Raw genomic sequence first — 26,848 nt, 5'->3', positions numbered from 1 at the left:
GTCTGCAGCATCCATAGCTGACCGTATCTGATTATTAGAGATACTCTGTCCCTCTTCTACCACTTGCTGCGCTCTTTTTTGGAACTCTTTTGGTAAATGCTCAATAAAGTGTTGCATCTCATCCCAATGGGCCCTATCATATCTGGCTAACAAAGCTTGGGAATTTGCAATGCGCCACTGGTTTACTGCCTGTGCCGCCACTCTTTTGCCTTCTGCATTGAATTTTCTACTTTCTTTATCTGGAGGAGGTGCATCTCCAGAAGAATGTGAGTTGGCTCTTTTGCACGCTGCTCCCACTACAACAGAATCTGGTGTTAGCTGTTGTGTGATGTACACTGGGTCTGTTGGCGGCGCTTTATATTTTTTATCTACTCTTGGAGTAATGGCTCTCCCCTTGACAGGTTCTTCAAACACTTGTTTGGAGTGTTTGAGCATTCCGGGTAACATCGGAAGACTTTGATATTGACTGCGTGTAGACGACAGTGTATTAAAAGGAAAGTCGTCTTCAATGGGTTCTGAATGAAGGCTGACATTGTGAAATGCTGCAGCTCTTGATACCACTTGAGCGTAGCCTGTACTATCCTCTGGTGGCGATGGCCTTGCTGGATAGCATTCAGGGCTATTATCTGACACTGGTGCGTCATAAAGGTCCCATGCGTCAGGGTCATTTTGACTCATTCCAGTATGAGTTGGTGATTGCATCATTGGTGGAGTGGCTACAGGTGATGGTGGTGGAGAGTGATGTGGGGATGGTGGTGGTGTCACTTGTTTAGCCACCTTCGCGGGTGGCTGTTTGTCCTTGTCTTGGAAGGCAAGTTTACGTTTCATCTTGATCGGAGGAAGAGTGCTGATCTTCCCCGTATCTTTTTGAATAAAGAGCCTTCTTTCTGTGTGATCTGGCTCTTTTATCTCTAATTCTTGTTGAAATCGGTGTGTCTTCATTTGTGAGGACAGTCCTTGTTCCTCTGAATAGGAACTACTTTTCGGTTCCGAGGCTGGATGTTTCGGTACCGAAACCTTTGACAGTCTTTTTCGGCTCGGACGAAACCTTTATTTTCGGCGTCGTGCCTTCTCGATGCCGGGCCATTTCGGTGCCGCTGTCTCGATGCCGAATCGTCTCGGACCCGCTATCTCGGACCCGAGAGTGCTGTGTGCCGGTATCTCGACCGGAGTCGGATGACTTCGACACCAGCTCGCCCTTTTTCGGTGCCGATAGACGGTCATCTATTTTTCGGGTTAAGCCATGGCCTGTTGGCGGTGGCGTCCCCTGGGCTTTAGCGGTCTTCTCGTGAGTTTTCTTTTCCGACGTCTTACTCACAGTTTTCGGCGTTTCCTCGGGATCGACCTCCTCCGAGTCCGATTCCTGGGTGGAGAATGTTTCTTCCTCCTCTTCGAAACGCCCTTGTCCTGTCAGCACCGACGCCATCTGTAGTCTTATGGCTCTTCGGTCCCTGAGTGTCTTCCTGGACCAAAACGCTCGACAGGCCTCACAAGTATCCTCCTTGTGTTCTGGTGACAAACACAAGTTACAGACCAGTTGTTGATCTGTATATGGATACTTATGGCATTTTGGACAGAAGCGGAATGGGGTCCGTTCCATCAGCCTTGAAGAGACACGTGGCCGGGCCGACCAGGCCCCGACGGGGATCGACAAAAAACCCCAAAGGGCCACCGGAGCTCTTTTTAATTCGGTGTCGATCTGTTGTAACTAACCCGATACCGAACGCAAACAATACAGACGATTTTTCCGAGATTCTAACTAACTTTCCGACCCGAAAACCGGAGCGAAAAGGAACACGTCCAAACCCGATGGTGGAAAAAAAACAATCTAAGATGGAGTCGACGCCCATGCGCAATGGAGTCGAAATGGGAGGAGTCCCTCAGTCTCGTGACTCGAAAAAGACTTCTTCGAAGAAAAACAACTTGTAACACTCCGAGCCCAACACCAGATGGCGGGATGTGCACAGCATGTGTATCTGCAGCTACACATGCCATCGAACACTGGAATTCTGTTGAAAGAATAGAGAGAAATGGAAAGACAATATTGCTTACATCAATGAAAAGAAGTGAACATTAATGCAACTTTAAATTTTACCTGTCAGCACTCATTGCCAGCAATGACTACGGTGTGTGAATGTGTATTTTGATTTATGTTACATTGTTTTCCACACACTAAAGGGCTATATTTATTTTTGTTCATGGTCTCTCCCATAGGCATTGTGATATACTATAAAAGAGGCACGTTCTTTTAGACTGGATGTCATAGGTGCTTCTGATATCAGTTTATCTCTTTCCTCTCCCATCTTCCCTATGCCTACCCGTCCCCCCATGAGTTATTCCATCAGTAGCGGTTAATCTTGGCTTTGAGAGAATAATTTATAGGGGTGTGGGTTACCTCTTTACTCCCGCGGATACCTGGATTTCAGGTGAGTGGTCCTGGCATTGTCACTTAGGAGGTGGAGTAGCTGGTTCAGAGGCAGTCTTTTTAGCCGATTTTGTGAGGGTTTATTTTTAGTGCAGAAATAGAAGAGGAGACACTGTCCTCAGAGGCAGAAAGTCCAGTCTTACCTCTCTGAAGCCACAAAAGCAGGCGACCCTCTCTGTCCTTTAAGGTCTTTGTAGAGAATTTTCTACATATTTTGCAGTCCTTTGTCTTGTGGCTGGGATACAGGCAATAAATACATTCCTCATGTGGATCCTCCACATATAGGGCCTGATTACAACTTTGGAGGAGGTGTTAATCCGTCCCAAAAGTGACGGATATACCACCAGCCGTATTACGAGTCCATTATATCCTATGGAACTCGTAATACGCCTGGTGGTATATCTGTCACATTTGGGACGGATTAACACCTCCTCCAAAGTTGAAATCAGGCCCATAGTCTTTTCTTCAGACATGAGGCACAGGATCTAGAAAGGCCCTTCCTTGGTGTCTATGACATGGCAGCCAGTTTGAAGCACCAGAGTAGAAAAGAAATGCCCAAAAGCTGAAGTAGTAGATCTTTTGAGAGAACATATTGAGCAGAGCTCAAAGGAGACTCCTCAGCACAACGTACGGTGGAAAATCTGAGGGAAGGCAGCTCCTAACAGGAGGATCTAAGGGCAATCTGATTGGTTTGAGTTTGGGTCTATTTTACAAAACGACAATGATGGGTTAATCTATTGAGGCCTAGTTCATGTCCTGTGTGCATACATCTTTAGGCCTAGTTTTTATATTCAATTGGGGACTCCCATCTCGACGACAGGGAAGTATCAAGCATGTGAATCTATGAAAGTTCCAATACTGGAGTATTCAATGTTCCATAGCCAATTTCCCCAAGTTCTAATAGTCAAATTCTTTGTATGTCTAAAGGAGACACATTTCCAAAGCCTAAAATTTCAGATTTGCCTGAATTTAGCTGAAGACAATTAATATGCATCCAGACTGCAACTGCTGACAGCCTGGAAAATGTGTAATAGTAGTGGCTAGTTGTTCAAATGCAATAATCAATAGGTGTCATCAGCATAGTTTATTATATTAAAACCCCAAGGTGCCACTAAAGAAACCAAAGGAGCCATTAAACAGGGTGTGGGTGAGAGCTGACCCCCGAGAACACAACATCTTATTTCTCTTAAACAAGTAAAACGTGGTAAAAATACTGACTGGGGTCAATTTGTTGACAAAGAACTAATACACTAAGGCAATATCCAAAAATGCCTGCATTCTTTAGCAGCAAGGGGTCATGACTAACCGTACTGAATGCCGCAAATAAATTAAGGAGAATGACCGCCATTTTTTCCCCAATGTCAAGGTTATTTTTAATACATTCTGTAACCTCTAGAAGTGATGATTCAGTACTGAAACCCTCCCAAAAGCCAGACTGAGACCTGTGAAGGATACCATTTCTTTCTCAATGGTTAATAATCTGGCCATTCACTATGCTCTAGCTGGCAGTACATAACCAGGTCTGCAAATACTCAAGATGGAGTTGGTCTGTTCCAAAAAAAAAAAAAAAAAATGGCCAAACTAGAGTTTTCCTCCACACATTCGGATATTTTTCTTGCATGAGTGACATTTCAAATAAAGGAGTTGAACAAGCCAATGAAGGAAGATGCTGCCCTGGACAAAATAAAGGGGGACCTCCATCTAGTAGACTGCCTGATTTAAGTTTCTGATTCTTCTAAAGATATAGGTTTAAACGTTGTCAGTAAGGAGGAGACTGTGCGCTTTATAGCGGACTCCTGAGAAGAAGTTTTGATCTGAATCCTTGACCTTTCAAAGCTTTAATAGATCTTTTCTACTTTGTCAAAAAATAAAGATAAATCATCCAAAAGGGATATGCTAAATTCTCTTGTTTAGCTTCTCTTGGTGCAGTGGTTCCCATGGCTTTAGTATACCCTTGCCTGCCTTTGTATAGTTTAGCTAGTATGAAACAGCCATAAAATGCCTTCAGGGATAAACTGAGGATTAGTTCTTATGACTAATCTGTCCTCATGTACATAGGGTTCAGGGGAGGTAAGCGCTTGAAGTTAACTGACCATAAGCAGAAGTGAGGGCTACCAGGAAGGCTGATTTTAGCATAAGAAATTTGAGTTATGGCTTGTGTGTGAGTTTTAATGGTTCCGTCACTAGCTGAGTAAGCACAGCATTAGTGGGGGAGAGGGTCTTTTTTGCTCCCTCCAGGAATCTCTTTAAAAACTAGTGAGATGAAGTTGTACTGCACGAGTTCCCTAGTGTAATCCACAATGGCAGTCTGAACCTTGAGTGACGCATAGGTTAGATCGTTATCCAGAAGGTGGGTTGGTTACGTAAAGACTCTGGCGTTTCCTGCTCTCTTTTCCATGAGACCTTGTTTTTCAATTGTATAATGGATGTACTTGCTCCACTTGGTGTAGCACTTACGTCTACTTGGGCCTTTGGCCTCTTTGAGAAACTTTATTGGTCTCCTTAAAAGGTGGAGCTAACTGAATTCTAGCTACTCAGGAACCAAGATGCTAGCCTGAAACTGGCTGGTTCCAGGTGACAAATCAGTCCTCAATACATTGTGGGCGGGACCTGCATTGGTGGTAGGGCTATACTCTTCTTTTGAGAAATCAACTAAGTCTGAGAACCTAGTTTCTCCGGCTCAGTGTGGGGCTGTCAGGATAAGGGTCACGACTGAGTGTCTTAACATGTCTATTACCAATGGTATTTGGGGAAATTGGTGAAAGGCATATGCAAATGCCTGACCAGTTTACGAATAGGGAATTCCTCTTGGACCGCTGGCATGAACACCTCGACGAGAAGTCTTGGAATTTTGTGTTGCCCTGACTCTTGAAAATGTCCTCTAGGGCTTCTTATTTTAGCTCTCATTTTTGGGATGCACTTGCTTGTCTGCTTCAATGTTTTGGACGTTCTGGTAGATAGATGTATTGTCACCAGTGTTTCTCTGTCTTGCACATTTTCCGTATTTCCTGTGCTAGTACTGAGAGCTTTTTAGTTGAGGCAAAACATTGGAGTTGTGCTGTCAGTTTGGATGAGTACGGTCTCCCCATTTACATGCGCTTCAAAGGCCTTTGTGCATGAACACAAACCTGAGTTTCAACATGTTTGTGACTCGCTCAGCCTCAGGCAGGCTCCCAAGAGCCCCAGTTTTTTAGGATTTCCATGTGCGCTCACCCAATATTTGTGGCACAGGTCCATAGCAATGGTCACTTTTGGAGTTGGTAATTTTAAACGGCTCATTATGGGAGCATGTTTCATGTTTCACCACTTATCTCCTTCGGAATTCTTTGAGAACCACAAGATCCTCCCAGCTGCCTTTGGCTCCTGACTTTCTGCTTGGATTGGGTGCATGTGTAACCTGGCCTGTGGTATAAGCAGGATGCATGATGCCATCATACACATTAGTTTAATTTGTTTCAATACTGTCCTCACTTTCAGAGACTGTCCCTTCTGGTACACCACCGCCTGTTCGGAGCATGGTGATTACTTCTCTAAATTCAAGAAAACCCCCAGTTTATGAGGGAACTCCATCACAGTGTGCTTGTTCTTTTGACACCCACACTGTGGTCTTGCCTTTACTAGCCAGTTATCTTGGTATGGGCAGACATGTATGCTGTGTCTCCTGAGGTGTGTGGGTATTGCTGCCAGGCATTTTGTTAACTCCTTTGGTGCTTACTTTATGCCAAAATACAGCCCCTTGAACTGGTAGTGTACCTGGTCTAAGGAAAATCTCATATAGTGCCTGTATTTTAATCTTTCAGTATTGTCATTTTGAATCACAGAGTTAGTTATGAACTTGTGTAGAAATCTTAGGTCCAGGATAAGCCTTAATCTAGTCTCCTGCTTTGGGTTGAGGAGACGAGTAAACCCCCTTTCAGACTTTTAAGGGAACTCTTGTTGTTTGACAAGCTCTTTTACTTCCCAGAGTTTCTCCTTTGTTTGTGTCATTTCCCTTAGCGGTAGAAAGGGTGGACATAAGATGGGTTTGATGCTTTTAGCTATTTATATTATATTTTAAATCATTATGAACTGATTAACCCCTCATTCCTGGAGGAATCCTCAGTCTTCACCAACACTGGTTAACCGTGTTGGGGGTGTAATCCGTAGGAGTCACTTTTTTGCTTCCCCACCCCCTCCCGCTCCCCCATTTGCCCTTCCTCAAAAGGGCTGTCTTCCCAGATAGTGACAATGTTGGCACAAGTCTGAGCTTTGGTCAGTTGACTGGACCCTTTTAGCGGAGGAGCAGTGGCGTGTTGGAAGGCCCTCCTACTTCATAGTCTAGTTGGCAGGCCTCCCCGTTTGAAAGACCCATGGATTAACACTGTTCCCGCTGTTTTCGCCATCTTTCTCTCGCTTATCTACTCTAATGTATCCTCCACTTCTAGTCTGAAGAGGGCGTCCTCTAAGGACGACATATTGATGCAGTGTGGTTGCACCGCAGTCTTAAATCCAGAAACTCAACAAGGCATGTGTAAAGAAATGGCTCCCTGTTGCAGTTACCCCCCACTTTTTGCCTGATACTGATGCTGACTTGACTGAGAAGTGTGCTGGGACCCTGCTAACCAGGCCCCAGCACCAGTGTTCTTTCACCTAAAATGTACCATTGTTTCCACAATTGGCACAACCCTGGCACCTAGGTAAGTCCCTTGTAACTGGTACCCCTGGTACCAAGGGCCCTGATGCCAGGGAAGGTCTCTAAGGGCTGCAGCATGTCTTATGCCACCCTAGGGACCCCTCACTCAGCACAGACACACTGCTTGCCAGCTTGTGTGTGCTGATGGGGAGAAAATGACTAAGTCGACATGGCACTCCCCTCAGGGTGCCATGCCAACCTCCCCCTGCCTGTGGCATAGGTAAGTCACCCCTCTAGTAGGCCTTACAGCCCTAAGGCAGGGTGCACTATACCACAGGTGAGGGCATATGTGCATGAGCACTATGCCCCTACAGTGTCTAAGCAAAACCTTAGACATTGTAAGTGCAGGGTAGCCATAAGAGTATATGGGCTGGGAGTCTGTCAAAAACGAACTCCACAGCTCCATAATGGCTACACTGAATACTGGGAAGTTTAGTATCAAACTTCTCAGAATAATAAACCCACACTGATGCCAGTGTTGGATTTATTAAAAAATGCACACAGAGGGCATCTTAGAGATACCCCCTGTATTTTACCCAATTGTTCAGTGCAGGACTGACTGGTCTGTGCCAGCCTGCTGCAGAGAGACAAGTGTCTGACCTCATGCGGTGAGAGCCTTTGTGCTCTCTGAGGACAGAAACAAAGCCTGCTCTGGGTGGAAGTGCTTCACACCTCCCCCCTGCAGGAACTGTAACACCTAGCAGTGAGCTTCAAAGGCTCAAGCTGCTTGTTACAATGCCCCAGGGCACTCCAGCTAGTGGAGATGCCCGCCTCCTGGACCCAGCCCCCACTTTTGGCGGCAAGTCCAGGAGAGATAATGAGAAAAACAAGGAGGAGTCACTGGCCAGTCAGGACAGCCCCTAAGGTGTCCTGAGCTGAGGTGCCTCTGACTTTTAGAAATCCTCCATCTTGAAGAAGGAGGATTCCCCCAATAGGGATAGGAATGTGACCCCCTCCCCTTGGGAAGAGGCACAAAGAGGGTGTACCCACCCTCAGGGCTAGTAGCCATTGGCTACTAACCCCCCAGACCTAAACACGCCCTTAAATTTAGTATTTAAGGGCTTCCCTGAACCTAAGAATTTAGATTCCTGCAACAACAACAAGAAGGACTGCCTAGCTGAAAACCCCTGCAGAGGAAGACCAGAAGACAACAACTGCCTTGGCTCCAGAAACTCACCGGCCTGTCTCCTGCCTTCCAAAGAACTCTGCTCCAGCGACGCCTTCCAAAGGGACCAGCGACCTCTGAATCCTCTGAGGACTGCCCTGCTTAGACGACGACAAGAAACTCCCGAGGACAGCGGACGTGCTCCAAAAAGACTGCAACTTTATCCAAAGGAGCAGCTTTAAAGAACCCTGCAATCTCCCCGCAAGAAGCGTGAGACTTGCAACACTGCACCCGGCGACCCCGACTCGACTGGTGGAGAACCAACACCTCAGGGAGGACCCCCGGACTACTCTACGACTGTGAGTACCAAAACCTGTCCCCCCTGAGCCCCCACAGCGCCGCCTGCAGAGGGAATCCCGAGGCTTCCCCTGACCGCGACTCTCTGAAACCTAAGTCCCGACGCCTGGAAAAGACCCTGCACCCGCAGCCCCAGGACCTGAAGGACCGGACTTTCACTGCAGAAGTGACCCCCAGGAGTCCCTCTCTGTAGGAAGTTGGCTCTGTATGTGCTATTTCAAAGTAAGGAATAGCATGCACAGAGTCCAAGGGTTCCCCTTAGAGGTAAAATAGTGGTAAAAATAGATAATACTAATGCTCTATTTTGTGGTAGTGTGGTCGAGCAGTAGGCTTATCCAAGGAGTAGTGTTAAGCATTTGTTGTACATACACAGACAATAAATGAGGTACACACACTCCGAGACAAATCCAGCCAATAGGTTTTGTATAGAAAAATATCTTTTCTTAGTTTATTTTAAGAACCACAGGTTCAAATTTAACATGTAATATCTTGTTTGAAAGGTATTGCAGGTAAGTACATTAGGAACTTTGAATCATTTCAATTGCATGTATACTTTTCAAGTTATTCACAAATAGCTATTTTAAAAGTGGACACTTAGTGCAATTTTCACAGTTCCTGGGGGAGGTAAGTTGTTGTTAGTTTTACCAGGTAAGTAAGACACTTACAGGGTTCAGTTCTTGGTCCAAGGTAGCCCACCGTTGGGGGTTCAGAGCAACCCCAAAGTTACCACACCAGCAGCTCAGGGCTGGTCAGGTGCAGAGTTCAAAGTGGTGCCCAAAACGCATAGGCTATAATGGAGAGAAGGGGGTGCCCCGGTTCCAGTCTGCCAGCAGGTAAGTACCCGCGTCTTCGGAGGGCAGACCAGGGGGGTTTTGTAGGGCACCGGGGGGGACACAAGCCCACACAGAAATTTCACCCTCAGCGGCGCGGGGGCGGCCGGGTGCAGTGTTAGAACAAGCGTTGGGTTCGCAATGTAAGTCAATGAGAGATCAAGGGATCTCTTCAGCGCTGCAGGCAGGCAAGGGGGGGCTTCCTCGGGGAAACCTCCACTTGGGCAAGGGAGAGGGACTCCTGGGGGTCACTTCTGCAGTGAAAGTCCGGTCCTTCAGGTCCTGGGGGCTGCGAGTGCAGGGTCTTTTCCAGGCGTAGGGACTTAGGTTTCAGAGAGTCGCGGTCAGGGGAAGCCGCGGGATTCCCTCTGCAGGCGGCGCTGTGGGGGCTCAGGGGGGACAGGTTTTGGTACTCACAGTCGTAGAGTAGTCCGGGGGTCCTCCCTGAGGTGTTGGTTCTCCACCAGCCGAGTCGGGGTCGCCGGGTGCAGTGTTGCAAGTCTCACGCTTCTTGCGGGGAGATTGCAGGGTTCTTTAAAGCTGCTTCTTGAAACAAAGTTGCAGTCTTTTTGGAGCAGGTCCGCTGTCCTCGGGAGTTTCTTGTCGTCGTCGAAGCAGGGCAGTCCTCGGAGGATTCAGAGGTCGCTGGTCCCTTTGGAAGGCGTCGCTGGAGCAGAGTTCTTTGGAAGGCAGGAGACAGGCCGGTGAGTTTCTGGAGCCAAGGCAGTTGTTGTCTTCTGGTCTTCCTCTGCAGGGGTTTTCAGCTAGGCAGTCCTTCTTCTTGTTGTTGCAGGAATCTAATTTCTAGGTTCAGGGAGAGCCCTTAAATACTAAATTTAAGGGCGTGTTTAGGTCTGGGGGGTTAGTAGCCAATGGCTACTAGCCCTGAGGGTGGGTACACCCTCTTTGTGCCTCCTCCCAAGGGGAGGGGGTCACATCCCTAATCCTATTGGGGGAATCCTCCATCTGCAAGATGGAGGATTTCTAAAAGTTAGAGTCACCTCAGCTCAGGACACCTTAGGGGCTGTCCTGACTGGCCAGGGACTCCTCCTTGTTGCTTTCTTTGTTCCCTCCAGCCTTGCCGCCAAAAGTGGGGGCCGTGGCCGGAGGGGGCAGGCAACTCCACTAAGCTGGAGTGCCCTGCTGGGCTGTGACAAAGGGGTGAGCCTTTGAGGCTCACCGCCAGGTGTTACAGCTCCTGCCTGGGGGAGGTGTTAGCATCTCCACCCAGTGCAGGCTTTGTTACTGGCCTCAGAGTGACAAAGGCACTCCCCCCTTGGGGCCAGCAACAGGTCTCTAGTGAGGTCTCTAGTGTGGCAGGCTGCTGGAACCAGTCAGCCTACACAGATAGTCGGTTAAGTTTCAGGGGGCACCTCTAAGGTGCCCTCTGTGGTGTATTTTACAATAAAATGTACACTGGCATCAGTGTGCATTTATTGTGCTGAGAAGTTTGATACCAAACTTCCCAGTTTTCAGTGTAGCCATTATGGTGCTGTGGAGTTCATGTAAAACAGACTCCCAGACCATATACTCTTATGGCTACCCTGCACTTACAATGTCTAAGGTTTTGCTTAGACACTGTAGGGGTACAGTGCTCATGCACTGGTACCCTCACCTATGGTATAGTGCACCCTGCCTTGGGGCTGTAAGGCCTGCTAGAGGGGTGTCTTACCTATACTGCATAGGCAGTGAGAGGCTGGCATGGCACCCTGAGGGGAGTGCCATGTCGAATTACTCATTTTGTTCTCACTAGCACACACAGGCTTGTAAGCAGTGTGTCTGTGCTGAGTGAGGGGTCTCTAGGGTGGCATAATACATGCTGCAGCCCTTAGAGACCTTCCCTGGCATCAGGGCCCTTGGTACCAGAGGTACCAGTTACAAGGGACTTATCTGGATGCCAGGGTGTGCCAATTGGGGAAACAATGGTACATTTTAGGTGAAAGAACACTGGTGCTGGGGCCTGGTTAGCAGGGTCCCAGCACACTTCTCAGTCAAGTCAGCATCAGTATCAGGCAAAAAGTGGGGGGTAACTGCAACAGGGAGCCATTTCTTTACACTCTCCCTTGCCCAAGTGGAGGTTTCCCCGAGGAAGCCCCCCCTTGCCTGCCTGCAGCGCTGAAGAGATCCCTTGATCTCTCATTGACTTCCATTGCGAACCCGACGCTTGTTCTAACACTGCACCCGGCCGCCCCCGCGCCGCTGAGGGTGAAATTTCTGTGTGGGCTTGTGTCCCCCCCGGTGCCCTACAAAACCCCCCTGGTCTGCCCTCCGAAGACGCGGGTACTTACCTGCTGGCAGACTGGAACCGGGGCACCCCCTTCTCTCCATTGAAGCCTATGCGTTTTGGGCACCACTTTGAACTCTGCACCTGACCGGCCCTGAGCTGCTGGTGTGGTAACTTTGGGGTTGCTCTGAACCCCCAACGGTGGGCTACCTTGGACCAAGAACTGAACCCTGTAAGTGTCGTACTTACCTGGTAAAACTAACAAAAACTTACCTCCCCCAGGAACTGTGAAAATTGCACTGTGTCCACTTTTGAAATAGCTATTTGTGAATAACTTGAAAAGTATACATGCAATTGAAATGATTCAAAGTTCCTAATGTACTTACCTGCAATACCTTTCAAACAAGATATTACATGTTAAATTTGAACCTGTGGTTCTTAAAATAAATTAAGAAAAGATATTTTTCTATAACAAAACCTATTGGCTGGATTTGTCTCGGAGTGTGTGTACCTCATTTATTGTCTATGTGTATGTACAACAAATGCTTAACACTACTCCTTGGATAAGCCTACTGCTCGACCACACTACCACAAAATAGAGCATTAGTATTATCTATTTTTACCACTATTTTACCTCTAAGGGGAACCCTTGGACTCTGTGCATGCTATTCCTTACTTTGAAATAGCACATACAGAGCCAACTTCCTACAGCATGCCTCCTGAGGTTTGTACCAATACACAGCTGCCTGCTGGTTGTTTCTGCTGCATCCAGATCGGATTTGAGGCAGTTTGGCAATGGTCGCCTTCCTGTATCACTACATATGGCGCTGTTATACACCTTAGGCACTCTATATTGTTCTTGGACCCATGCAGCTCCTTTTGTTTTGCCATCCTAGGACTGTCTAATGTTTCAACGTCGAGGCAGACTTTGACGACAGAGTCTGAGCTTTTAGGTTGCTTTGTTACATTTTGCCATATCTTGCAGTCTGTCAGCCTCTCGACGTAGAGGACTCTTTTCACTAAGTCAGACTCTCCTACTTGTGCCAGTGCTGTGTCTTCGATGCTTTCTTCTTCAGTATCACTGGGCAGTCGAACTCTTTCAGGGAGGGCTGCTTCTTCTCAGTATGGACAGTGTCACAGTGCACCCAGTGTTGTGTTTCACCTTCAGCAACTTGAGCTGAAATTCCACGCAGACCTCGCTGTCCTTGGCACTATGGTCCACAGGGAGGTACAGAATACAATCCTGTGCAAATATTTCTGTGCAAGTTTGTAATGGCAGTTGGAGAAGAATTTAGAAGGGTGTATTCTCTTTTTCACCTCGCTGCCTCACCTCTTTGTATTCTCTAGCAAAGATCTCATGCTCCATGATAAACCTTTTGCCTAGAAAGCCTCGTTACTGGGCCTGCGTGTTGCCCAGACTTTGCAGACCACATCTTCCTGAGTACTTCAGCAGTGGCATTTGCGGAATCCCTGTTCTTTTGCCATCTATTCCTACAGAAAGGTTTTCTGGATCTGTTGCCAATTGGAGGAGTTACACTCTCGTGCATGGCTTTCTGCTTGAACGACTTCAGTTTGGTACGGTCAGACAACTAAGCATATTTTCTGGAATGTGTTTCTCAGCGGGCCATGACCTGCAGATTATGACAGTCTCCGGAGGTACTATTCTAGGTAGTAAACCACTCTGCACTCTTATTTGAAGTATGGTTCTCTGCCAGATCAGTTCTTAAGAGAAAGAGGTGAAGCCAACCTAAAATATGTCACCCATTAGTGTACATTGCTTTTGCAGTTTGTCTTACATCTATAGAATCAATTATTTTTTTCTACCATGCAGTACTGTGACATACAGATCATCCAACCACTTAAGTTGTATGCTTCTAGTGTCACGAGAAAGGCTTGACTTTGCACCATGGACCTTTTTGCCAAGGCTTGGGTTTATGGTAAATACCACTCGCTCTCTGGCCATTTGGGAAACAGTTTGCTTGGTCTATGCAAAGCCCTTGCTATTAAGGGCATCCTTGACAATTTCCTTTAGTAATCCAGAGTGTACAGCCTATGGCTAAATAGCAGTTGATGTCGTTGGGTTCACAAAATGGCAGAAAGGACTTGGTTAGAGGTATCAGGAGGTAGGGTTTAAAAGAACTAGGATAGAAGTACAGCTCCTCGTGGCCCTTTCCTGCACCAACCTACCATAAAACCAGGGTGAAAACTAGCAAACTGCAATTACTTCCTTCCCCTCAATCCTACATTATAGTAGCCAGCAACACTTGTAAAGACCTTCTTGAGAACTTTCGTGTCTGTGGAGAAAGAATTAAAAGCAAATCCTTGTCTGAAAACATGTCCAAAGTGAACAATACCTTGGAAATACCAAGTATTACCCACCGTTCTTCACCAGGTGCACTTGAGGATATCCCCGATAGAATAACTAGGTCCACTGGTAAATAATTAAGGAAAACCACTTGCATGTCATAAAAATTAAGTTGCATACCCCGTAAAAGAAGGGAAACAAAGTAATCACACAAGAACATATGAGAGAAAACCAACTGAATGTATAGCCTGTGTCAAGGAATCCTGTTCAGAACTAGAGAAAAAAGCTTGGAGTAGTTGTCATTGTGCAGAACGGGAGGATTCTGGAAATCCCTTAACAGATTAGTAACACTGAAATTGGAGCAGATGAAAAATATCCACACAGCAATGTTGTGATAGGTCTTCAAAACGTTTTTAATTTTATACCTATATAAAAAAAATGTTGCTTTTATGTAAGTATTGTTTTCTGTTATCTGGAAATATTGTTTTTTTTCTATTTTACAGGTATTTCAGGATTACATTATTAATTAAGATTCCATGAAAGCACATATAGTTGCTTTTGTAGAGACAAAGAAATCTTCACCAGAGGGTAGAAACGAGTCTGCACTGTTTATATCGGAGGTTCCTGACTTTATTTACAACTTGTGCTGCTAACAGTATCAGTGGAAAAAATAGGCTAATATTGAATCAATCACAAATGCATTCCCTTATGAGAGAGGGGAGCCACTTCTCTCCAGGTCATTATGGGCACATCTTTCAGTCCTGGAATCGTTTGAGGGCATAACAGATTCCGCGTACTGCAATCTTGTTTTGCTTCCATTGAACTAATACATCTAAATTAAATGAATTGTAGGTGACAATTCCAGGACCAGAGACATTGTTCCTATTCATCTACAATGAGTGGTCACAATAACTGTGTCCATGTTATTGATTAAGATACTAACAGGTTTGATTTTCACTTAATGCAAATACCTTTACTTTGGGTACAATCAGGTCTTTGTAAAGAGGTGATTATGTACTAAAAGGATTTAACGGGAAACAGTCTGTAAGATCCACTTACAGTCTTGCTGGGAGCCCACAATGAAACAGACAATATATTCAAACTCAATTGGAAGGAAACCAATAATACATGCTTGTTGCATAGCAAACTAACAATAGCTTTCCTATCACCTTAGATCCCAGAGGCTCCCAGAAATTCGTTGGAACAAACTGTGGTCCACCCTAGTAGCTGTTATACATCTGTCCTATTCACAGGAACTATAATACATTCTCCTTAAACAAGAGATATCAGCAACAGTTTCCAGACTAACCCAGGTGTACAGCGATATTCCTTAGTAAGAATCTAGATGGCTTACTAGCTCTAAACAATGCCGGTTTATACAGGAGTGTGACAATGATTGCAACTCATTAGCCATATTTTATGTATTGCTGTGCCTTTCTATTAAACCATTGAACCAGATTACAAAAAGTACAGTAGTTACAAAAAAAAAAAAAAAAAAAATGAAAAGTACAAAGACAACCTGGAATTGGTTAGCTATTTAAAGATACATTGGACAAAAACGAACTCAACCAACAATAAGCAATAACTCACAACTTTATAGGGTTCAGCAAACAGAGGAGAGTGTGTTGGAAAGGCTTCTTCGCCCTGTTGAATTTCTTGATTTCGCCTTTCCCTTTCTTTCATACGCAGGACGTTCCGGTCTTCACGGTTCATATTGCTATTAACAAAAACAGTTTTGGAGCATGCATAAGAAATAAGCAGCATACATTCAATACAATCATTACTGATTTAAATATTTCATTTCACAACTTTAAATTATCAAATGACATGTGAAAGTGCATGTCCACTTATTCCTAAAATTGACTTTAACATCATCCCTTCTCAAAGCAGTAGAAACCCAATAAAAAACACGTTCATGGTAAAATATATTTATGCCCCATTTACCACCCAAACAATGGCTTCATTTTGGGGTGTATGTTGTGTTCTGTTCCAAGTTCCATGATACTGGAAAAACAGAACAAAAAAAAAACAATAAAAAAAAAAAAACAATGACCCAGGTTATCACCATCAGATCAAGACCAGCACACAGTTTCATTTGTTCTATTAGATCTGGCCACGCTTCAAACAGAAAATAACCCTTTTGGAAAAGGGAAAAAAAAAAAAGATTCTCTGGATAGTATTAATTTAACCAGAAATTTGATTTAATAACTTCAGTGGCAGAACTTTCCTTTGAGACTTTTGCCAAATTAACCCTTTTGGTGCCGAGGATGGAAGGGTTATGTCCTCAGCCATGTTGGGCATGTGCTAAGGACGGAACTGTTCCGTACTAGCACCCGCCCACGAGGAAAACGCTTTCACTCCCCGTGGGCTGCCATTACAAATCAGCCAGCCACCCACCCTCACCACCCAAAAAAAAAACAGGGACGGTAGCAGTAAGCAGTACCGTTTCCTCTGCCACAATCTAATCCCCATCTCCCCCATCCAAACGCCACCCCCAACCCCCTCCTCCTCCCACTCCATTCCGGAGTGAAAATCAATCCACTAGACCACCAGGGATTTTTTGTTCTGCAGTATTCTAGGGGACTGACCCATTAGGCAAGCTCACTAGGCGCCAGGGATTTTGTATTTGGGATACTAACGGAACCAACCCCTTGGGCAGGGGTCGCTGCCCTGGGGACACATTTTTTTTTCTCCATGTTTCAGCCCTTTCTGGGGGCAAGAGCAGCCCACTAGACACCAGGGATCTTCTTTTTGACATATCGAGGAGGCTCCGTAGGGTCCTTTAATGGGGAATTGGCATACCTATGGCTGTTATCTTTCCCTTCTGAGGGCAGACTACCCATATTTGTAGGCCAATCTGCCCTCAAGGGAGGTATAAAGCCACTAAACAACAGGAAAAGTTTATGTGCATGTGAACTGGAGTTCGTCTGGCGGTCTGCATGTATTGGCATTTGACTAGCAGTGTGGGTGGAATGTTGCTTGGCTGGCAGTGCGTGTGTGTTTGAACTGGGGATTTCGATGACGGTTAGTGTCGACTGGCTTCTGGCTGACGGTGTGTTGAATGGCTTCTTGCTGGCAATGTGTGTGTCAGGCACTTGGTTGGGGATGGGTAGCGCTTTATCGTGTTAACTGTTTTATCATTGACATGACTGTAATGTATTATTTCTTATTTTTATTCCAGTGCAAAGCTTTCGGTTTCCTTTGCTGAGACTCCTGCTTAGGTTGAATGAGAATGGTCTCCTTGTATGAATGTGCTTTTTGTGAGTGGTATAACAACAACAGCATATGAAGCTTCTGTTTTATTGTGTGTGAAAGTCTCCTTGAATTTGTACATGACGTGTATTGTGTTGTCTTGTGTGTAATTTTCTTTAGTTTTTTCCTTTCTAGTAGTATATCGTTGTTTTTTGCTGTGTCTGTACAAAGTAGGTGCTGGTGAGTCTAGTGGTCTCTCGCAAGTGAGTGGTACAGTTTTTGAGTAGATAAGTCTGTGTGATAAAGCCACACTTTATTAATTATTTCACACAGTGTTAGTCATTGTTGACTTATTTGTCAAATTACTTTTATTAGTAAGCATTATGGCTAGACACAGGATTACCGCTCAGCATGTTGTTTGTATGCTTTTTAAATTTTCCTCTAACTATGATTATGAGACTGCTTTTGCTTCTGAGGCAGAGGCAGAAGTGCAAGATTCTGACAGTGAACTTTCTGCCCAAGAGGACTCATCTCATGAAGCCACTCTCAGTGCAAAGAAAGAGCCTGTCTTAGAGAACACTGGATTGCAGCTGGGGCTGAAAGGTGTCCCATTGTAAGTGCTGAACTCAAACATGGTGCCAGCACTGCCTGTCTTTACTGGTGTCGCAGGGTGTAGAGTGAATATTGAAAACGTTTGCCTATCATTTTTTTCAGTTGTTTAGGGTCAATGTATTTCTGAATGAGACTGTTGTCAAGACTAATTTGTATGCTGGACAGTATTTGAGGGGAAACCAGTGCCAGATTAAACCCTCACTCTAAAGCTAGCTGGTGGACTCCCACAAATCTGGGTGAGTTGAAGTTCTTTGGTTTAGCTTTTTTGATGGGCTTGATAAGAAGCAGTCACTGTATCCATATTGGTCTATTAGTCCCCTGATGGCAATGGCAACATTTCCTGCACAAGTCATAATTGGTAATTGTTTCTTGTTCGGATGCTGCGTTTTGTTGATAATGCTTCAGAGTTGCCACAAGATCACCCTTATTTGTGACAGTGTTTTTATAATTCAGCCTGTCCTTGATCACTTTGTTGATCAATTTTCAGAGATCTATTTTCCAGGGTAAGAAATAGCTACAGATGAGCCTTTGGTCCTGTGCAAGGGTTGTTCGGGTTTTAGGCAGTACATTCCTAGCAAGAGGGCACATTATGGAATTAAGATGTATATGCTGTCAGAGTAGGATTGGATATCTATAATTTCAAGGTGTAGGGATTCCAGTATTGACACCACTTGGTTGCACTTTCACAGTTAGTGCGAAAATTGTGTGGTTACTTGGTAGAGGACTTTTAAACAAAGGTCACCATTTAGATGTGTGTATACAACTTCAACACTGGTGTGCAATCGTTGAAATGTTAAGTGGACACTTGCTTGTGGCACATTCCACTGTAACCATAAAGATTACCCACAAGAGTTTGTTTATACAAAACTAAAGAGGGGACAGTGCAGTGCCTTGTGTAGTGACAAACTTCTAGCTGTGAAACTTGCAGAAAGGAGAGATGTCTACATACTGACTACAATCCATGATGAAAGTACTTCACCCATAATTGATGGTCCGGTTGTTTAAGTGCACAAACCTGCATGCATTTTAGACTATAATCAGCACGAGTGGTGTAGATAGAGTAGATCAACCGTATAATCTTGTTCGTAAGGCTTACATTTGGTACAAGAAGTTGGCTATCCATTTGTTTAATCTTGTAGCCTTCAAAGGTTTTGTGGTATTTAAGGGTTGTTCTCCACAGTCAAAGATGACATTTGTTCACTTTCAGCAGTCTATGATAGGCAGCCTTGTTGTAGTGGAACAGGCAAGTGTTCCTAGAGCTGGAGTGGTGGAGGATGTGGCTAGATTGACAGATCAACACTTTTGCCGATCACATTCCTTCCAGGCCCAAAATACTTTCCCAGCAGAAGATGTAGAGTATAAACCCGAAAAGGTGTGCAGAAGGAGAATTGTATGTACTGCCTGAGTGTCCTTCTAAACATGGGTTGTGTGTGCCCAGGTTTTAAATTGTACTATGTGCAACGGAGATAATGGGAGCAAACATGATTGTCAAAGTAAACTGAATGGTCTGTATTATTTTATATCTTTTGTTCTTTTGTTCAGATTCCATGGTGCATTAGTATAATGTATTTAGTTATAGTTTTGTATTACTCACAATTGTTTTTTTTTTTTTGTTAAAAGAAAATGTGATGGTGGTGTGAGAGGACTGGCGCGTGGCTGGAGGTCTGTGTAGATTGACGGGGTGCGTGGATTATTGCTTGGCCGATAGTATGTGTGTGTATAGTGACTTGCTGCTGATCATTACACACACTGCTAGCCTAACACCAGTCCACACACTTTGTCAGCAGCCAGCTAGTGTAATTGCTGTCTAAGTGACATGGGCGTATGAAAGTGATGGGTCCCTGAATGTCGCACTCTCTCGAGGAGTGTTGTAATGTGCTGCACAGCGGCTGGCACTGTGAATGGTCTTGTGTGTGTGTCTCATATGAAAGGTGTGTTTTGGGGAAATATCTTGTTGGTAATATTTTACGTTTTGAATCTTCACTCACCTTGTATGTGTGAGTGTTGGAGGAAAGGATGGTTGTAAAGTAGTGTTGGTCTTTTCTGCATTTCTTTGGCAGGGTTACATTCTCAAGGAACAAACTACCACCTCTAGATAGTTTTGTAAGCTAGACACTCAGGAAAGTACACGGTGGTGTGGATACCAACAGGTTTTTTACCCACAATGCCCTGAAAACCTCACAATGTGACTAAAATCGCTAATTTCCCTTGCATTCCCATGCCATATTCTTCCAGAATCAGAATGAAACCACAGAATTCTTACCAATGAGCATTTTCCCACTTTTCCCAATACAAATGCTGCCCCACTTGCGTGACACGAACTGATCAAACTAACATCAATGGGCGTCATCACAAAGGTACCCTTCCTTGATCTTGGTTTGATTTACTCTAGTGCAGGCACTAGGCCCAGCCACATAAGTCAGGCACCACTTTTATAGCGAGAAATGCCATGTGGAGAGAAGTTTGAGGCTCACAGCAGATTCTAGAACTTGCCATCACAGAAATGTTAGGAAAATGTGTTTGTCAAAGTTGGAGGTTTGCAAGGTGTATAGTTTAAAAAAAAAATGTACAGGTTGGCTAAGTTTCCCTAGGTGGAAGCTGAGCTAGGGTCCAAAAACTAAAGCTACTCACACTGGAAAAAGAAGGTCAGTTTCTGGGGGAAAACAGTGCTTGGTCCATGTTGCATTTTGGGCAGTGTCCGGTCGTGGGAACTAGGGCTACCCACACAAGTGAGATACCATTTTTATCGGGAGACTTGAGGGAGCATAGAATAGTGCAACATTTGTTATTACAGAGTGGATTTCGGTGCATATGTGCCTTTCAAATTTAAACCAGTGTATAAGACAGATAACATTTTGAAAAAAAATACCCTCCAAATAACACACAAGTATATGGAAATAACCACTGCTCCTAGATTCTGTATCTTGTGCCTATTTCAGAAATACATAAGTGTAGGAAGTTGGCTCTGTATGCACTATTTCAAAGTAATGAATAGTATGCACAGAGTCCAAGGGTTCCCCTTAGAGGTAAGATAGTGGCAAAAAGAGATCATACTAATGCTTTATTTTGTGGTAGTGTGGTCGAGCAATAGGCTTATCAAAGGAGTAGTGTTAAGCATTTGTTGTACATACACACAGGCAATAAATGAGGAACACACACTCAGAGACAATTCCAGGCCAATAGGGTTTTGTATAGAAAAATATATTTTCTGAGTTTATTTTAAGAACCACAGGTTCAAATTCTACATGTAATACTTTGCATGAAAGGTATTGCAGGTAAGTACTTTAGGAACTTTGAATAATCACAATAGCATATATACTTTTCAAATAAAACACATAGCTATTTTAAAACTAGACAGTGCAATTTTCACAGTTCCTAGGGGAGGTAAGTAATTGTTAATTCTGCAGGTAAGTAAACCACCTACGGGGTTCAAGTTTGGGTCCAAGGTAGCCCACCGTTGGGGGTTCAGAGCAACCCCAAAGTTACCACAGCAGCAGCTCAGAGCCGGTCAGGTGCAGTGTTCAAAGTGGTGCCCAAAATGCATAGGCTTCAATGGAGAAGGGGGTGCCCTGGTTCCAGTCTGCCAGCAGGTAAGTACCCGCGTCTTCGGAGGGCAGACCAGGGGGGTTTTGTAGGGCACCGGGGGGACACAAGTTAGCGCATTAAGTACACCCTCAGCAGCACGGGGGCGGCCGGGTGCAGTGTGCAAACACACGTCGGGTTTTCAATGTAAATCAATGGGAGACCAAAGGGTCTCTTCCGCAGGCAAAAGGGGGGGGAGGCTCCTCGGGGTAGCCACCACCTGGGCAAGGGAGAGGGCCTCCTGGGGGTCACTCCTGCACTGGAGTTCCGATCTTTCAGGTCCTGGGGGCTGCGGGTGCATGTTCTTTTCCAGGCGTCAGGATCTGGGAGTCAGGCAGTCGCGGTCAGGGGGAGCCTCGGGATTCCCTCTGCAGGCGTCGCTGTGGGGGCTCGGGGGGGGTGGGGGGGTGCAACTCTGGCTACTCACGGTCTCGTAGTCACCAGGGAGTCCTCCCTGAAGTGTTTGCTCTCCACAAGTCGAGCCGGGGGCGTTGGGTGCAGAGTTGCAAGTCTCACCCTTCTGGCGGGAAATGCAGTTGTCTTTAAGTTGCTACTTTGGAAACAAAGTTGCAGTCAGTCTCGGGAGTTTCTTGGTCCTTTTAGAGCAGGGCAGTCCTCTGAGGATTCAGAGGTCGCTGGTCCTGGGGAAAGCGTAGCTGGAGCAGTTTTCTTCCGAAGGGGGGGAGACAGGCCGGTAGAGCTGGGGCCAAGGCAGTTGGTGTCTCCGTCTTCTCTGCAGGGTTTTTCAGCTTAGCAGTCCTCTTCTCCTTAGGTTGCAGGAATCTAGTTTCCTAGGTTCTGGGGAGCCCCTAAATACTGAATTTATGCGTGTGTTTAGGTCTGGGAGGGCAGTAGCCAATGGCTACTGTCCTTGAGGGTGGGTACACCCTCTTTGTGCCTCCTCCCTGAGGGGAGGGGGGTACATCCCTATTCCTATTGGGGCAATCCTCCTTCTACAAGATGGAGGATTTCTAAAAGTCAGAGTCACCTCAGCTCAGGACACCTTAGGGGCTGTCCTGACTGGCCAGTGAATCCTCCTTGTTTTTCTCATTATCTCTCCTGGACTTGCCGCCAAAAGTGGGGGCTGTGTCCAGGGGGCGGGCATCTCCACTAGCTGGAGTGCCCTGGGGCATTCTAACACGAAGCCTGAGCCTTTGAGGCTCACTGCTAGGTGTTACAGTTCCTGCAGGGGGGAGGTGTGAAGCACCTCCACCCAGAGCAGGCTTTTGTTTCTGTCCCCAGAGAGCACAAAGGCCCGCACCACATGGGGTCAGAAACTCGTCTCAGCAGCAGGCTGGCACAGACCAGTCAGTCCTGCACTGAACAATTGGGTAAAGTACAGGGGGCATCTCTAAGGTGCCCTCTCTGTGCATTTTTTAATAAATCCAACACTGGCATCAGTGTGGGTTTATTATTCTGAGAAGTTTGATACCAAACTTCCCAGTATTCAGTGTAGCCATTATGGAGCTGTGGAGTTCGTTTTTGACAGACTCCCAGACCATATACTCTTATGGCTACCCTGCACTTACAATGTCTAAGGTTTTGCTTAGACACTGTAGGGGCATAGTGCTCATGCACCTATGCCCTCACCTGTGGTATAGTGCACCCTGCCTTAGGGCTGTAAGGCCTGCTAGAGGGGTGACTTACCTATGCCACAGGCAGTGTGAGGTTGGCATGGCACCCTGAGGGGAGTGCCATGTTGACTTAGTCATTTTCTCCCCACCAGCACACACAAGCTGGCAAGCAGTGCGTCTGTGCTGAGTGAGGAGTCCCTAGGGTGGCATAAGACATGCTGCAGCCCTTAGAGAACTTCCCTGGCATCAGGGCCCTTGGTACCGGGGGTACCAGTTACAAGGGACTTACCTGGATGCCAGGGTTGTGCCAATTGTGGAGACAATGGTACATTTTATGTGAAAGAACACTGGTGCTGGGGCCTGGTTAGCAGGGTCCCAGCACACTTCTCAGTCAAGTCAGCATCAGTATCAGGCAAAAAGTGGGGGGTAACTGCAACAGGGAGCCATTTCTTGACAATAAGTTTCTTTGATACCAATTTTTCACTCTGCCTACTCCGTTATTAGAATTAGTGTAATCCAATGAGCCAAAAGGAACTGCACCACCCCCTTATCCACTGTGTATCTGTATGTTGTGTTCCCAAACAGAGCACCTGCTGCTCCAAAGGCATGATCAAGTGGGGCCAATGTTCACATATGAATGGAGGGACACCAACCAAATTCACAACAAATGTCAGAACATCCAAATATGTTGCTCCAGTGTAGCTTTTATTAGGTTCAATATGCCAAACGGAAAACAGCCAACGCATTTTGTTCACCATCCGTGAACTTCATTAGGGCTTTTTAGTGGCTTCAAGTTCTGTGGGGGTGATGATTAAGAAAGTCCAATGGTACTCGCCATTTCTGATTGAAGACACAGGAGGTTTAATTTCTGGAACTTTGTCAATGGGAATCCTCTATATTTCCACCTAGAACGGGCCGCTCAGTAGGAGTGCAGACGCAATGGTATATTGCTTTTGTCAATCGGCCATGGTGAAAAACAGTTACAGATGAAAATGTTGCCACAAATGTCTTTTTTCCTACTTATTTTAAATATTTCTTGTCCTCAAAAGATATTTTCCTTTAGAAAACCTTGAGGGATCTACACATTTGACCCCATGATAAATCTGGAGGTTTTGTCTAGTTTTCAGAAATCTATAACTTTTCTGGATACCCCATGGGTTTCACACTGGGGTTCCACCACAAAGTGGAAGTAGGTTGAGAGCACAAAAAATAGGGGAAATGGGCTACCTCTCAGAAAAATGCCAGAAATGTGATACATAATTAGTTTTTTTGATTCAGTTCTGCATGTTCCTGAAAGCTGGAAAGACAGCGACTTTAGTATAGGGAAAAATCTGACACTTATCTGGAGCACTTTTTTCCCTATTTTTCTTCTTTAAAAACTCAAAATGTTGTTATATTTTGCCTATTTTCTCGGTCCCCTCCGGGGGAAATCCACAAACACTGGGTATCTTTAGAAACCCCAGGATGCTGGGAGGAAATAAGGCTCAGCACAGTGGAGAAAAAGGCCTAGCAGCGAAGGGGTTAACAAGTAGACTACACATCATGAATGCTATGCAGAGTGGGGTATTTTTTTCTGCAAATCAACAGGGCAGGAGTGGATTGCTCAAATACTTTTTTTTTTTGGACTCATGCACCTCCGATCTCAAGCCAACTTCATTGCTTGACCTTTCGCACCCTTTCGCAAATGGAGGTAGCTTATACCAGGGGCACCACTTCTCTCTCACTTAGCCTTCCCATAGAGAAAGGCAGACCAACACAGCTGGAGAGCGGGGAGAGGTGGGTAATCATTGGACTACTACTTACACCAAAACCTTGACCCCCCACCTCCAATACCTCCCCATTCTACCATGGGAATCCAGTGTCTCTCCTTTTTCGAGCCTCACACCGCTACATTCATTTCTGACACGTGAAAAAGAGCATTAAGCCAATCTATAAGTGATGGGGATAGCATACCCACCTATCTCCTGCAAATTTCTCTTCTAGCTAGTAAAACAGAAGAAAAAAGCAGATTCCTCCAGTCTCTACTCCCTTCTCTCCTCCTCGGTTCCAATTCTTGTATTTGCCCGAATATGTTCAAAGAAGGCTTATAGTAATTTTACACCGTAATATACTTGAGAGCTTTACATATTTCTTCCCAGAAAAGATGTACACCTGGACACGCCAAGAACATATGAACATCCGTTGGATTAAATGCTTCACAAAAATTAAAACAGGCATCTCACCTTCAATAACATATGGCATAGTATTAGTTAGGACAGCCACATGTCATATCTTCTAGACCAGGTGTCTCCAACAAGTAGCTTGTGAGCTACTAGTAGCTATCGAGCTACCCATAAGAAACTCCCATGTGTGCAGCCGAGCCTACAAAAACTGAAACGTGTATATTTAAAACAAACATGTCTGATGTGGTCAGTATTAAAATTACAATAATGATAGCTCTGGATGATTTTCATTGAACTTAAGTAGCTTTCACAACAGAAAAGGTTGGAGACCCCTACTCCAGACTACCCTAGTTTTAACAGGTAAAATGGCCTAGGGTAGACTATCAAAGTTACTCTATCATTTAAAACCTCTTCAAAACAGAGAAAAGTCTTGAAAAGTGGCAAATTTGTGGTTAGCTGACATTATAAGCCTCTGGAGTAGACGCTTTTTTCTTTTAGTGGAAAAGGGGTATGAAACGGCTGCAAATTTACTAAAAGGTGAGTAAATACTATTCTGCCTAAATCAGGAAAGTATATACCAACTAACCAGATACTTTTTGGGACACATGTTTTGTTACTGTAACGGCTGTTTACTTCTGACCACGTGGCACAGCAAGACTCTCAAGCTTGCACTCACAGTAAAGTGTGGAAAAACAAGTAAAGACATTTATAGCTGTATTTTGTTTAATTTATTTTTTTGTTTAATATATTTTTTTCTAAGACTATGGAAGCGGTCTGTACGTACAAGGGGAGGGCAAATTCTTTTGGTGGGGGTGGGCTGAAGTTGTCCTAATGTCCTAGATGTTAGCTAAAGAGCATTACATATGGGATTGCTTCTCTGCTACCACCCCTGCAAACCATTCCCACACTCCAAAGTGCAATCGCAACGGTGATCACAGAATTGGGCTTTATTCCATTTAACCATGTACATGTTGGCCGGCTATTAGATATTGCTTGCCCTTTACTTGCTATATGTTGTCCCCTCTTTTGTTGTTCTGGAGGAAGGTACTATAATAGTTCTTTCATTTCATCCCAGTGGGCCCCCATCATACCTACCCAAAAGAGCCTGTGAATCGGCTATCCTCCAATGATTTGCAGCCTGTGAAGCTACTCTTTTACCCTTGGCATCTATTTTCTTAATCTCCTTGTCTGGAGGAGGGGCATCTCCTGTGGACTGACTGATGGCCCTTTTTCCTGCTGCACCAACTACAACTGAGTCCGTGGTAGTTGAGTTTTTATGAACACTGGGTCTGAGGGCAAAGGTTTATATATATTTTTTTTTATCTACTCTAGGGGTGATAATTCTGGCCTTTACAGGTTCCTAGAAAACATCAGAAGCATGTCTGTGCAGACGCTCGCATGTCAAAAAGGAAATTGTGTTCTATCTGATCTGTATGCATCTGCACATTATGATAGGCAGCAACTCTGGCCACTACTTGATTGTATGCAGTAATGTCTTCCGGCGGTAAGGGTCCGCCAGGACATAAGTCTGGTCATCTCTACAATCATCCCTGTGTGGTGATAATGAGTATATGTGTGGTGATAACTGTGCTTCATATGTAGGTGATGGAGGTGGTGTGGAAGGAAGAACAAGAGGATGTGGTGAAGGCTGTTTGTGTTTTGTAGCCTCTTCATGCTGTTTATCCTAGGAGATCTATTTTGCTACAAGTGTCTTTAAAAGTCAATTTCCTCTTAAAGGACATTGGAGAGGAGGCAGTTATTCTTTCTATGTCCTTCGGAATGTGTCTTTTTCGCTGTTTAGAGTCCAA

The 26,848-nt window shown here is 45.2% G+C and overlaps 1 protein-coding gene across 3 annotated transcripts in view; it reads right to left on the bottom strand.

Annotated features, from left to right (window-relative positions):
• AFF4 (ALF transcription elongation factor 4) overlaps positions 1-26,848 on the bottom strand; it is a 902,368-nt gene that overhangs the window by 770,899 nt on the left and 104,621 nt on the right. For all 3 annotated transcript variants that reach the window (XM_069244725.1, XM_069244727.1, XM_069244726.1), the window contains one exon: positions 15,509-15,635. In XM_069244725.1, coding sequence (XP_069100826.1) covers positions 15,509-15,631 — 123 coding nt within the window. In that variant the 5' untranslated portion in view covers positions 15,632-15,635. The remainder of the gene's footprint in view (positions 1-15,508; positions 15,636-26,848) is intronic.

This window comes from Pleurodeles waltl, chromosome 7, assembly GCF_031143425.1.
Source record: "Pleurodeles waltl isolate 20211129_DDA chromosome 7, aPleWal1.hap1.20221129, whole genome shotgun sequence".
In the NCBI taxonomy this organism is placed as follows: Eukaryota; Metazoa; Chordata; class Amphibia; order Caudata; family Salamandridae; genus Pleurodeles; species Pleurodeles waltl.
This window is presented reverse-complemented; position numbering and strand designations above follow the sequence as displayed.